Source organism: Aquila chrysaetos, chromosome 3, assembly GCF_900496995.4.
Source record: "Aquila chrysaetos chrysaetos chromosome 3, bAquChr1.4, whole genome shotgun sequence".
NCBI classification, from domain to species: domain Eukaryota; kingdom Metazoa; phylum Chordata; class Aves; order Accipitriformes; family Accipitridae; genus Aquila; species Aquila chrysaetos.
Window position 1 is genome coordinate 18,829,774 of NC_044006.1, and position 13,706 is coordinate 18,843,479.

A 13,706-nucleotide genomic window follows, 5' to 3' on the forward strand; every position below is an offset into this window, starting at 1 on the left:
ATTCATAGGGAAAAATGGGATCGTATCACTTAGTCCACTCCTAAGGGAACCCTCAATGCTAACGAACTCTTGCAGCACATGTTAGCAATAATGGGTTTCCTTATTCTACAAGACAAAAACAGGATCTTGGGCCAACATGGTGGCTCAAGTAACCAGCCTCAGCAGGCTGCCTTGGAGATTCCAATTTCACTTGAATTCTTGCCACTTCCAGCTCGGCTGATGATTTCAACTCTTTTATTGAAACGGAGAGGTAAGGCTGTGCAGTGCAGTGTGTGGCATTCAGCTGCATGTCTTCCGTTCGTACAAGTAAGTGTTGCCAAGATCCCTATTTCTGCACAGTTTTAACAGTTCCTCCTTTAAGGAGTTTCATCCTAGCAGGTGCTTGGTAGGTCTCCCTGTTGCAGCCTGCTCCTCAGCTATTCTCTTTGCTTTGGGCCCTGGTGGTCACACAGACATCTAAGCATTGCCCACACTGCCAGTGAAACTCTGATCCAGCCCTTTTCTCAGGTCCAGATGTGCCTCAAGTTTGTTCACATGCAGTTGCACATTCAAAGACAAGCTTACACTGAACTTTTATGCCCTGTGGATCATAAGCCCATGCGCACTCATCACCGAGCTCATTCATGCCATCTGGGTACATCAAGCACAAGCAGGACGGAGCGTGCTCCACTCCAGTCTGCCGACATAATTGGGAGTTCGTTTCTCCCCATGCACCTTGTCAAATCTTGGCAGTGCTGTAAGCAGAAAGCAAGGCAGACAGCAATAGGGCTTGCTGCCTGTGCCCACTTCCCCACTCTCTCCATAAACCTGCTACCTATTTCTTGTCTGTTTTCATGAGCTTTTCTGCACTGTTGAGCGGGCAGAATAGCACAGCTCCATTTGCTCGCTCTTGCTGGCCACTCATTGCTCACTTGCTTGGTGGGGAACAGGAGCAGTTGTCCCACAAAGGGGACTTTCTCTGTGTTCAACCATTGTTGGAGCAAAGGGTCAGTGCTGGGGAGTAGCACAGCCCCATATGCCTCTTCGTTCCCTGTATGGGAATGCGGGTGAGCTCCAATATCACCATAAGTTCTGTTATAACCCATGACAGTTTTTGCTTGGAAAACACATCATTTGGTCTGAAATTTTCCAGGCTTATCCTGTAGCTTGACGGTTAGCTTTAGAGAATTTAAGTAAAATCAGATAGAACATCTTTTAATTCAATGAAGACTGAAAAGGAACATGAATATATGTACACGGAGTCATGCTTCTAGCCAGCCTTGTATAAGACACAACCATAAATAAAATTGACCTGGGCAGAGTGGTAAATAAAGACTCAAAACATTTGTCCACATTACTATGACTAGACCAAATTGTTTGATTTTAGAAGTTGCACATCCTTGGATGCATGCCCATTTACTTCACTGGGGAGATTGGTCCATGGTTGGTAATATGATTTGGTGAGAGATACCACAAGATTTAGCCATGAAAGAAATCTGGCCAAACTAGATCTCTATCAGTGCCTCCTTCCTTCCTTCATTTTTGTGGGAAAAATGGATGATTTGGGGGGAGTGTGGGGGTGGGTGTGGAGCAGATTGCCTCTCTGTGGTGGGTGACTAAAAGGGTGTGCATAGGAAATGTATTGTGTATATTTTGGGAGGTGGGGGAAAAGGTAGCGATCTTGTTAAACCAATGACTAGTCTGCTTTAGGTATCTGTGAATACGAGAGTCCAAAATTCTCTCACACTCTCTCTAAAGAGAAAAGTGGTAACAGAGAAAGAACCCTTTTAGTATTTCATTTCTTATAAGACTGCCAGGACGCTCTTTGAATAGTTCTGTCTGTTTTTAGCACCTGATATTTGAAGCTGTAAGCGGGGCATTGAGTTCAAACACAACTTGAACTATTTTCAAAGGCTTATCCAGCCTTACAACATAACACAGTCATTGCTCCAAAAACTCTTCCATTAAATCAGCCTGTCTTTCTCCCAATTAGGGTAAAATCCTGAACAGAAAAGGATGCTGTCCTATTTGCACTGAAAGTAAGTTCTGTCTTCACATTCTTTAAATTCTTTTTTATTTTTTCAGAGAAAATAAATATAGAAGAATGTTTGCTTTTCTGCTTTCTTTTTAGAGGTAGCTAAAGGACAGGTGATTATTGCTGGCCACAAATTTTGCCTCCTATCAAAATGCCTGGGTATTTTATTTTTATTTTATTTTAATTTTTCCAAATGACACAATTTTTGTCAAATCTGAGGTGCTGCTTTTTGAAGGGTATAGTTGGCCTGTGAAATTTGTAGGTAATAAAATAAGCAAATGAATAGAGTTGTAACTTTTAGGACTGGGTACCTTTTATACCTGTAAATAAAAGCCTGGTTATGTGTATATATAATCCAACATCTTTGCAGATGATTTGTGAGAGTTAAAAAAAGGTGTGCAGAAATCTGAGACACAGTCTGGGGCAGCAGTGGAAAGTACAGTAGAAAGCTATCCTTCTGTCTATATGATGTTTAGCTCAACCATCACCTTTTTATCCCTTTACTCTTCACTTCAGGAATGATCATCTTATGATATCACTTGTGTTCTCTCCTAGTCAGGAAAGCACTTACACAAATACTTATCTTTAAGCTATTTAAGTCAACAGGGAGACCTGTCTTCACTGAAGTTAACAGGATACAGTTACGTATTTCCTTCAGGACATGTTTAAGTATTTTACCAGATAGGGACAGACTGCTAAAATGGGGTTTTATGATTTATAGGAAGGCTTCTGAAAGAAGGAACAGGCTTTTAAGGAGAGTGTTTCCTATTCTTTTGTCTAAAATCAAATTGGTTTTGCTGATCAACTCAATTCTGGGTGCTCTTGGATTGCACAAATTCCATATGCTAAATACCTGTTTTTCCACTCTGCAGCTAAATTATTTTGAAACATGTAACTTGTGATAAAATAAATCTAGTTTGCAAGTCTTCAGTATCAAAATGAAATTAAATACAAGTGGTAATCTCAGAAACACTTGAAATAATACTGAACAGAGGGAGAAATGAAAGAGGATTCAACTGAGCAGCAGTTGATTTTATGTCAGCTCAGTTTCAAGTATCTGCATAGACCTCTGCTCGAACATGGCGTCATTAGTGTCATGAGTTTATCAATCTCTATCTTGCCTCTGTTCTTATGTTTCAGTCTCATTTAACCTTTCTCATGTGTTCTTTTGTAACATGAGAGGGGGAGGAAAATAATGGGGCCAGACATTCCCTCAAAGCACTAGAGACCTTTTACTATAAGGGGTTAAAAAGAAGACAGTCCAGTGACTCCTTCAGAAATGCTGCCAGAGAATGATGATAATTGTCTCATGGGAAAAGGAGGCAAAAAAAAAAGATTTCTTCAAAGTAAAAATAACTCATCTAGGAACTTTTAGGTTACCTAAAAAGTCAGAACTTCTTGGTGATATAAAAAGGGAAGGGTCATGACTGTAAGACATGTAAAATTAAGGGCAGATGGTTGTTGCTTGTCCTCCTGCCATGCAGATCTGTAAAGACCCTGGCTCCATCTTCCCAGTAACCTCCTGCCAGATACTGGCAGACTGCTCTTAGGTCTCCACAAAGCCTTCAGGATAAACGACCTTATTCCCTTAGCCTCTTCTTATGGGTCCTGTCTGTATTGCACTGGCTGTATGTGAGGCTGGGAGGCTCGTTGCACTGTCCTGCAGTGGCATGCTCCTCTTGCACATGAAACAGAGGGGTCCTTTTTTTGGAGAGGTGTCTTACTGTGGACCCATTTAGTATTTGGAGGAGAGCTGATGCTGAGCTGATTCTAAGCTTTTATGATTAAAAGGCCATTCCCAGCTTTTATCAGGTAATGTAATCAAAGAGCTTAAATACCCACTGTCGTACAGCAGTGGTGGCTACCACTAGCTGTTTCAACATTAGCTTTTTAACAGTTGCCGTTTGGAAGGAACTAATTCCACCTTTGCGCCAGAAGTGCTGTAAATCTCATCATGACATAAGATAGGCAAAAGGTATAAGGATTTCAGTGATGATCACTATCTCAGATAGTAATTAGAAACTTTGCTAATTCAGCCAATTTCTGATGAGATAAGATGTACATGCACAGCCCTTTCCCTCACCCACCCACTCATGTTGATCCTCTCTCCACATATTAACACACCAGACATTTCTGGCAGTCCAGCAGGTATTAATTTTCCAAAGTAAAAACAACTTAGGAGGTACAAGAACATACTGTACACAGGAGAGCTTTGAGTACAGTTTAAATGCAGCCAACTTCTATGAAGTGAGTCAAAACCAGTCACGTTGTTAAAGGATACACTTTAAACTGAAAAAAAAAATAAATAATCAAAGCATTATTTTCAAAGCATTTTGTTGCAGAGAGAAAGAGTACCTCATCTCCTAAAGGGCTGGAGAGTCTCTTTTGTCTGCCGTTGCTGAAGTTAACTATGGTTAGTTTTGGCATGTTGCTGTTTAAGCTCCATGGCTGGCGTTCAGTTATCACTAATTAAACACAGTAGTCATACCAGTGGAAAATTCAACAGTTTAGTTTATGCTGCTGTAAAAATGTAATGAAATGTACTCTTTTGGGCTTGATTTAGAAAAATCACCACTGACGTCAATTCCATAAATTAGTAATCCTATGTTAGACCAAGGTAATTTTCTTATTAAAAAAAGAAAACACTAAACCTGAGTTCAAATAACATTAACAGACTGCTCTCAACTCCAGACAAAGATGGGAATTTGCAGTGGAGGTTGAATCTCTGTTCTTGACAAAGAAGAATTGATAGGCCTTACTGAAATTACAGCATGCAGTATGAAAGCTTCCTACTGCAACCATGTAGATATATTTTAATCATGATCAATAATCCTAACACAGTCTTACCCAAGTCATTGTGAGGCTTTATGGATGAAGTTTTTTCAAAGCAGACTGCAGTCATCTAGGTCTAGCAATACACATGATTAATTTTGCAGTAAAGGCCTCTTTTGGGGCAGAAAAAGTGCTGATTCTTCAAAGCAAAAAAAAAAAAAGAGAGAGAGAAAAAAGGTGGGGTTATGCATTATAGGTACCTGTGAGAGCAGGGATTGGGACTAAAGGATGACATAGGCCCCTGCTGGTCCTGCTTCTTGTGTTATTTCCTTGCCATGGAGAAATACATCAACAAAAAGACTGCAATTGTTTATTCGTACTGGAATGCTGTTCATGATTTACCTCCTCAGCTGTCTCAGCCATGATGGTCTACTGTATAAATATGTATTTGGACAAATTAGAATAGCTATTTTATTTATGAAATAGACCATAAAGACTCCTGTGGAGTTTTTGACACCACACCTTGTAATGCGTATTATATCAAGCTGCACTATGCAGCAGTTATGAGGAAAGTACTCTATGGCTATGCATATTTACAGAAAAGCTAATGAAATTCTATTATGCTTGTTCTGTATCTAGTTTTCAAAAGTTAATGATGTGTTCTGTTTGATTTAGGGCTTAATTCAGCATATGGGCTAATTCCCTTCAAAGTTTCATTTTATTTTTAAAAAGCTGAGATCTTTTTGAATTACAGATGTGCAACCAGAATACCCTTAACTGGTAAACTTGTATTTTGTCCTCCCTCTCCTTACTTCGAAAGTGTCCAAACCAATTTTAGTTATAATTTAAAGTATATTTTTCTTGGCCACTCTTAACTAGCTACAAGCCCAGAAGAGTGTGACCAGACATCTGGACATCTTGGACTTCAATTGACTGCTCTGATCTGAAAAAATACAACAAGCTATTCCATGAGCACCAGAGCTAACGGAGCCTGGTTTCCTATGGTTTTGTGTCCCATTTCCTTTATATCCCAACAAATAATAAACCCAGCTCGAGACAATATATCCTGTGGCTGCTCTGGAGCTACAAGTGTGCTAATTGCCTAGCCAATATGCTTGTGCTCTCCGGCTGGTCAGGATGTGTGTGCTGACTCACTGGCCTCCACCAAGCAGTATATGTATCTTGACTTTCTAGAAAGCCTAAATACTGTCTGGGGGAGTGGGGGCATTGGGTGGAAGGCAGAAAGGTACTTTTTGGCAACCACTTATTTCAATAAGTGGTTGTTACCTTTACTCCACATACTACTTACTAGAAGTGAGTTGTCTTTCAGACTTTTATCCCTCTGTATAGGCCAAAACAGGTTGTGATTTCATAAACTTTTTCTTTTTCCTTATGAGAGTGTGTTAAAACTTGGGAATGCGAAAATGTCTTTTACCTTGCTGTTGCCTTTTCAGCTTCCTCTTTTTGTACAGATAAATGTGTTTTCAAAACCCATGCTCCTTGCCCACAGTTACCTTCCCCATTACCTTTTCTAATGAAAGTCACTATTTCATTTGAATTGGGCGCATGATTTGTAAATACAAGGAAAGCGTGCCAAGAGTTCTATAGTATTCACTTTAGCACCTAAATACTATTATTACTAGTTTGCAAGTAAGCTGTAGAGTCTTAGGTGGGAGCTGAGCAAACTGCATGAATCACACATGTAGTTTAAGATTGTCAAATGTAAAAGCATGAAGTCCATATTTAGTTGCTTAAAAAACAAATGTGAAAACTGCTGAGGTCGCAGAAGCTTTTATGAAAGCCAGAAGTTTTGAATACTGATTTGGGAGCCTAAATGCAGGATTTCCAAAAGAGGTTTAGAAGTGTTTGCAGCCAGCTCCCAATAATGTTCAATCAGAGTTGAGTGCCTAAAGCGCTTTGAAAATCACAGCCTCCTGAACATAGGTCTGGGGTCCTCCTTTGAAAAATCTGTGTTTTTCAGGGACAGAGAGGGAATGGGTATATTTGCCTTCATGTGCATGTGTAGGTGAGCAAAAGAAGACATCAAAGATCATGAATGACAGGTTCAAAACAAGCAAGAGGCAGTGGTTCATCATGCACTTTGCCCAAGGATGTTGTGGATACTAAAAACATTTTTGGGCTCAGGAGGAGACTGGAAAAATTCACAGAAAGGAAGTCTATCAGATAAAGAGAAACCATGTCTAGCTCAGAAAGTCCCTAAGCTGAAAATAGTGGGAGGCTGATGGAGCCTTAGGGGGAAGTATAGCATATACTTGCCCTTTTCTAACTCTACCCTAGACAACTGATAGAGACAAGGAGTGTCCGCAATAAGCTGCGAACAACTTACTGTAGGAAAAAAAGGGAAGGATCTTCACCCATGACCCTATGCCTTGTTAGCACAAGACAGCAAAATTCATACTTCAGCATTGGAGAATGTAGCTTTGGTGATGCGGCAACACTTCTCCATCCATTATGTCCCAACAGAAGAGCAAGTCACACATGATCCAAACTAGAGAACCAGTGCTTCCAATAGATTTCAAAAACAGCCAAGCAGAAAGACTGGTTTGTTTCAGAAGGGGGAAAAAAAAGCAGCAAACCATAAAACATGATGTGATTGAAACTGTCCCAAAAGGAAATAAACAACAGCCCAAACCCTAAAAATGGCAGGAACTCTTGCCTGTCTTTTGCAGTCTTGTTACACCCAGTATTTAAGTTTTGTTTCTAGGCCAACTAGTTCTTCTTACTGGCAGTGCCTGAGTTATTGCACACACTCTTGCAGGGTGTGGATTTTTTTTTTTTTAACCCACAATTTTAGCAAACCTTTCAAGAATGTTTTACACAGTGATATCAGAGAATCAATTATGTAGGTTGTTTTTAGGTAGATTTTTCCCTCCCCCATTTCCTTGGTTATTAAAGAAAACAGCAAAATTTGGATCAGACATTCAGCTATCCAGTCCAAAATACATTCTTTTTTATTTTAACTGCACTGCATCAAGTTGACATATGATGTGACACGATGTAACATACAACATTACTCCGCATAACACATTAGAAATTAAAAATAAATATTTCCTTTGGATCCCATTGGTACTACCAATTTTACTTGCACATCTCTAAATTATGTTTGTTCCTCTCATGTCTTGCCTCTTAGCCACTTGCTTAGGTGAAGAATCAGCCTCCCTCTCCCAATATGTTAGTTAATAACATGTATAACATGTCCACGCTCTTGGCCTCTAGAAACACAGACAAAAACCAGTTCTCTCCTCTGAAATCTTCACTGATATTTGGGCTGATTTCTTTGTTGATAGTTTCCTTGTTTTCATAAAAGTTGTCATTATGTTTAAAGAAAAATTACAGCCTGAAAAAATGAAATGGAATCTGAGCAGGTAATAAAATGTATCTTAATATTCATCATGCAGATAATTAGATGAGTACATAAGGAAATCAGAAGCATGTTAGTATGATTTAGTAAAGGTAAAGTCAGATGGTCTCCATATAAAATCTATGGATATTTTTCTCATTGGTAAAAATGATACTGGTGATTAAAAACTGTATGGTTCTTGTGAATCAATTAATCTTTTTATGGACTTATTGATATCCTCATTGCTATCAGTGAGGAAAATGAGACTCACAGAAGTGCACGTTTTTAAAAGCACTCTCTTAGATAAGTGTCTTGGTTTTCAGGCTCTGCTTAAAGTCCGTTGGGCTTGATTTCCAGAGGTGTTGATCAAATGTGGTTCATTTTGACTTCTAATGGCAGTGTCAATATGATGTCCTTGAGAAATCAGAACTTTTGGTGCCTAGTTACCAGACATAGTAAAGAGGCATAATAACGAATCCGAGACTAGTTACTGGCTTAGCTAAAGAAGCATGCATGTGGCAAGTTAGGGGTGAAGTACAAATCTTCCATGTACCAGCTCTGTGATGGCACTGCACCACGTGGTGCGGGAGACTGAGGTTAGACTTTAGGAAGACCTCACTTGCAGTAAGGACAGCGGAGCACTGCAACAGGTTGCTGGAGGCAGCTGTAGAGTTGCTGTTACTACTGCTTTTTAAGAGCAGGTTAGAAAAACGTCTGTCAGGAATAACATAGGTAAAGGTGATTCTGCATTACAGCTGGAGAAGGAAAAGGTAATGTCTCCCAGGGTCCCCTTCAGCCCCATTTTCTGTGTCTCCATGTAGGTATCCTTGGACACTATTTAACTACAGCTAGGAAAACACCAGAAACATTATAGCTACTTTAGCATAGCACTCTGCCTAGGCTGAAAAACCCTGCTGAGAAAGGTGTATTGCATATTCACAGCTGCATTGCACTCCACTGAAGGAATTCCCTGCCCCTTCTCCATAACACCCATGTATCCTTCTTTTTTGTAGGTTTGAATTTGCCTTTTTTTAGCTACCTTTTCAGGCAAGTCATTGTTAGTTGGATAGGGGTTTTTCAGTGAATAACTTGTATTCCTTATTACTCTCCCCTCCTTTGTAGAGTTTTGGGGTTGGTTTTTTTTTGATTGATGCTGTTCATAGCTCTCTGATTACTGAGTCAAATTTGGTTACTGCACCAAGCCCTCCCCCTAAAAAAGGCATCATCTTTCAAAAGCAGCCTCAGCCCATGGGTATCCAGCTGGCAGTAGCAGTGTGTGTTTCTCTGCCTTGAGACTTCTTCCAGGAACAGCAGCACTGAGATGTGGTTAGGACCTATTGTTATGCCAGGAGGCTGCAATGCAAATAAATTTGCTGCTCTCCTTGATTGCGAGGCAATTCAATCAATTGCTGGGTAACTGCAGGGTAACTCAGCATCATTGATATGAGCCTGGAAACGTTCTGCCTTTGAGCTGTGGCTTCTCTGACCAGTGTATGGCTGCAAACATCAATAAGAAATCTCCCTCCATTTGTAATGATGCAAATGATTGGTAGAGGTACCATGCCATTAGATAGTCATTGCATCATGTTTTTCACATAGTACCAACTTTTAGTTGGTAGCATGACAACAATAACTACTACAAGTCAGTTATGTATAAACAACAAATATGATAGCTTGTAATACTGAATAAAGATGCTGGTTCTACAGATAATTTGGGAAAAAACCCATAAATATACATAGTTTCTAAATGTAAAATATTTATAAGTGTGCCTATGTAAAATACGGACAGAACCAGGTCCTGCTAAAAAGTGGTCTGGTGGCTTTTAATTTCAGGGGATCACCCCTGCCTAACTGGGGACATTAAAATTAGCCTCAAAAATAGACATATGATGTTTTGAATTCTGCTTCTGTTAGTGGATTAGGCTTTGCTCCCACAACACAACATAAGGGTGGGAGCTCATCCCAAGGGAATTTGACTGTCTGAGAGGAATGCCTGTAGTCTTAGATACTTGTTTTTGCTCCCAGAGCTGGCAGCAGAGAGGCAGGCTCCTCCAGAGAGTAATTCCCCATGTATTAAAAGAGATGTCTAAAACTGGTGAGTTGAAACACTTTCTAGTCATGTCTGTTTCCCTCTGTCAGTGAGAGGGAGACTAGATGAATTCATTAGACTAGACATTTCATGTTTGGAAAGCTGAAGCTAGGTAGGAAGGCTCCCATCACATCTCCAGAGACATGTGGGCTCTGCAAGCCCAGGGTTCTGCCTGCTCTGATATCATGAGTTGGGCTTGTATTTTCTGGAAATGAAATAATTTGAAAAATTTCACAGGCATTGTAATAACCTAAACTGTTCAAGTGGAACATTATGTTTAAGGGACAAACATATAGGTTGGAAGATGTGTCTTTGGTTCCTAGCTACAGGTTAGCCTTCCTATGCTGCCCCAAGGATCAGTTGGCTTTTGGTTCCCACCCACTTTGGGAAAGACTTCCACTAAAGCCATGAAGCTTCAGTTTTTCAAAAATATATATTCCTAGTGGGTATCAGCCAAATCTGCCCTGTAGGGCAGATAGATTAGGTGAGAGCGGTGTACTCTGTGTTCTTATCAACTGCTTTTTTCAAACTTTGATTGATCCTGATGTGGCGCTTTTGTTTCTCACTCACCTGCAGAGCCTGGAGTTTGCACTGTATTTGGAGATCCTCACTACAACACTTTTGATGGACGGACATTTAACTTTCAGGGAACATGTCAGTACGTTTTGACGAAAGACTGCTCCTCCTCTGCCTCGCCCTTTCAGGTGCTGGTAAAAAATGATGCCCGTCGGACCCGTTCTTTCTCCTGGACAAAGTCAGTGGACCTTGTGCTGGGCAGAAGCACTATCAGCCTCCAGCAGCACCTCACAGTGAAGTGGAATGGGACCCGCATCTCACTACCTTGCGAGACACCGCAATTTCAGATCGATTTGGATGGTTATTTGCTGAAAGTGACAACCAAAGCAGGTGGGGCACAGGCGTGTGTGTGTGTGTGTGTGTGTGTGAGTGATCTCCCTGAAGAACTTCTCAAGTGCAACATGAACAGCAGTCAGTAAAAAAGCATGAAAGCAGTAATAAATGTAGTTATAACTCTTTAGAGATCTGAGAAACCCAAAGTGCTTTCAAAATCCCTGCAGCCTACAAGCAGTCAGAGATCTCAGCTATGAGTTTGAAGTCTTTGCAGAACATTTGCTAAGCTATGTTTCATTCTGCGGCTGACAATTAACTGCCTGCATAGACGAATGTGCCATGACTTTCACTTCCAGTAACTTAAGAGTGGCTTATGCAGGGTCATCATTTTGATACTTACAGATAAGAACAGAGAGATCAGTTCTTAAACATAACATTCAGGTTTTTTCCCAGTTGCAGCAACATACTGTACAGTCTAAGTCATCAATTATATAAAATCATAGTTACTAGTGGCTGGAATGAGTTTAAGTTGTCAAGTTATGGAAACATTTCACTGGGGCTACCCAGCAAAATGGAGGTCCTGGTTTGAAAACCAAGGCCTAATTTGCTGTTCAGTGCCATCTTGTTGGGCTTGCTTTGCGCCCAAGTAAGAGTTTGTCTCTGAAGAACAGAGTCCAGAGCTCCAGAAGCAAAAGGAAATCAAAAACTTCAGAGAATCTGGTACCTTATTTGTAGAAAGAGGGAAGGGAGATAGCAGTCTCTCAGGTCTTTGGAGTCCTAGAAAATACATTAATTGTCAAAAAGCTAAACCAGAGGAGTTACATTTGTTTTGTTAAACTGTTCTGAAACTATAGTATCCTTGCATAGATAAATACTGAGGGGAAGTTTAAAACTTTCTCATTAGCATGTGTTAGGTACTACTGTAGTCCTGAGAGATTTCACTTACACAGTGAAGTACTGTTTCAGTGAGAATACTATTTACTGTTAATTCAATTAAATGCCATGTGAAAACAGTGAAACCAATCTTTCTTATGGAGTGATATGGTCACAGGCGTGATGCATAGTCATACTCATTATCTAGCATCATTTTTTTTCAAGGGCAACACTAGCACCCACTGTTGAGCTGAGAATTTAGACACCTGTTCATATAGCCCCTGGAAATGTAAGTCTGCATAATGTAGATCCCAGCTCCGGGCTTATTCCTCAAAGTGGCAATGCAGATTTTTGTGGCTGTCTGTAAAATGCACACAAGTTGACCATTATTCACAACTTCTAATTAAAAGCATCTTGAGGGTTTCTCTTTGCAGCCAGCTGAATGCTATGAATTCTGGCGATGTGGATTTCATTAGCCAACCACAGGCCAAGGAAAGGTTTTCAATTGAAGATGAATGACAGCTAATCCTGCTGCTATTCCATTTGTCTCTGGTGCAAGCCTAATAAATGACTACACACATCTTTGTCCATGTGTTGGCAGAGGGAGTGCAAACATGGCATATGACAACATACCAAACAGTGTGTAATCACTGCAAATTATAGCCTAAATAATTCCTCCCCTTAACGGAGCAGGATTAGGTTTCTCTCACTGAACGCAGCACGAGGGGCCAAGTCCTCCTTTCCTAGGCACATAAAGCCTGGAAAGCAGCAGAACGGCATGGCTCCATTTTGCTGGGAGAGGACAAACAGCAGAGAGGCTGGAGAGAAGAGGAATGTGTTGAGTAGAACTGGTTTAAAGACAAACCTTTTGTTCCACAGGAAATTCCGAGTTCTGGGGGAAAAATCAGAGAATTTTCTCTGTTTCAGAATGAAATATAGATTTTTTTAAAAAATATATGCTTTCCCAGTGTAGGATGAAAACAGAGGGGGAGGGAGGAAGTAATTAAAAATGCTGCACTAGAAGCAAAATTCCACGTAAAATTGGACTGGGAAGTGCAGGGTCTGCTGCTTACAGCTTAGCCAGCATTCCCACAGCTTTTGGTTTTCCTTTTGCAGAGCTGGGAGCTGAGCCCTGCATAAAACAGGGGAGCCCAAAGCTTTGGGAAACCTTGTGGTCCCTGGCTTCTGGGCAATCTGCATGGCAGGGCTGTCCTGGAGTTGCATACCCTGAGAGTCCAGGCTTCCAGGCAGCCCACCAGGCAAGCTGGCAGGAAACCAGCTTGGAGCCTTGCCTGTGCTCGTGTTGGAAGTTCATTGAATCCGATATGTCTCCCTGAAGCATTTCAGTTCTGATGAATTGGCATTTTCCAGTGAAAACCTGTTTTGTTGCTAAATTCCTCACCAGCTGTAGCCCTGAATCCCATGCAGCAGCAATTCTAGCACCCTGCACTTGCAGGTACTTCATCATGGTTGTGGTTGGGATGGTGTTGAGTCCTTGTCTAAAATTTGTGTGTTAAAAAGACAAGAGAGCAGAAGGTCACAGGTCTGGTGTTACGTATCTGTCCCTCTAGTGCAGGAGCATTTTTTGTTGTTGTTTCTGTGCTGATCTTTTGCACAAAGCTGCTTTGCTGAGGTTTTCTGTACCACTTTGACACTAAATCTTTAGGGAAGAGTGGTCTGCCAGTTCTTGAGGATGCCTTTACCATGAAAAAACACACAGAACAATTGATGGGAGTTCCCAGTGTGGG

The 13,706-nt window shown here is 40.8% G+C and overlaps 1 protein-coding gene across 5 annotated transcripts in view; it reads left to right on the top strand.

Moving 5' to 3' along the window:
- BMPER (BMP binding endothelial regulator) overlaps nt 1-13,706 on the top strand; it is a 156,946-nt gene that overhangs the window by 87,966 nt on the left and 55,274 nt on the right. For 4 of the 5 annotated variants that reach the window (XR_003922744.2, XM_030009564.1, XM_030009565.1 and 1 more), the window contains exons 11-12: nt 1,973-2,018; nt 10,813-11,142. Coding sequence is in view for 4 of the 5 variants with exons in the window: in XM_030009564.1 (XP_029865424.1) it covers nt 1,973-2,018; nt 10,813-11,142 (376 nt within the window). In the remaining variant the exon portion in view is untranslated. The remainder of the gene's footprint in view (nt 1-1,972; nt 2,019-10,812; nt 11,143-13,706) is intronic. The other variant, XM_030009563.2, reaches the window with a different exon arrangement.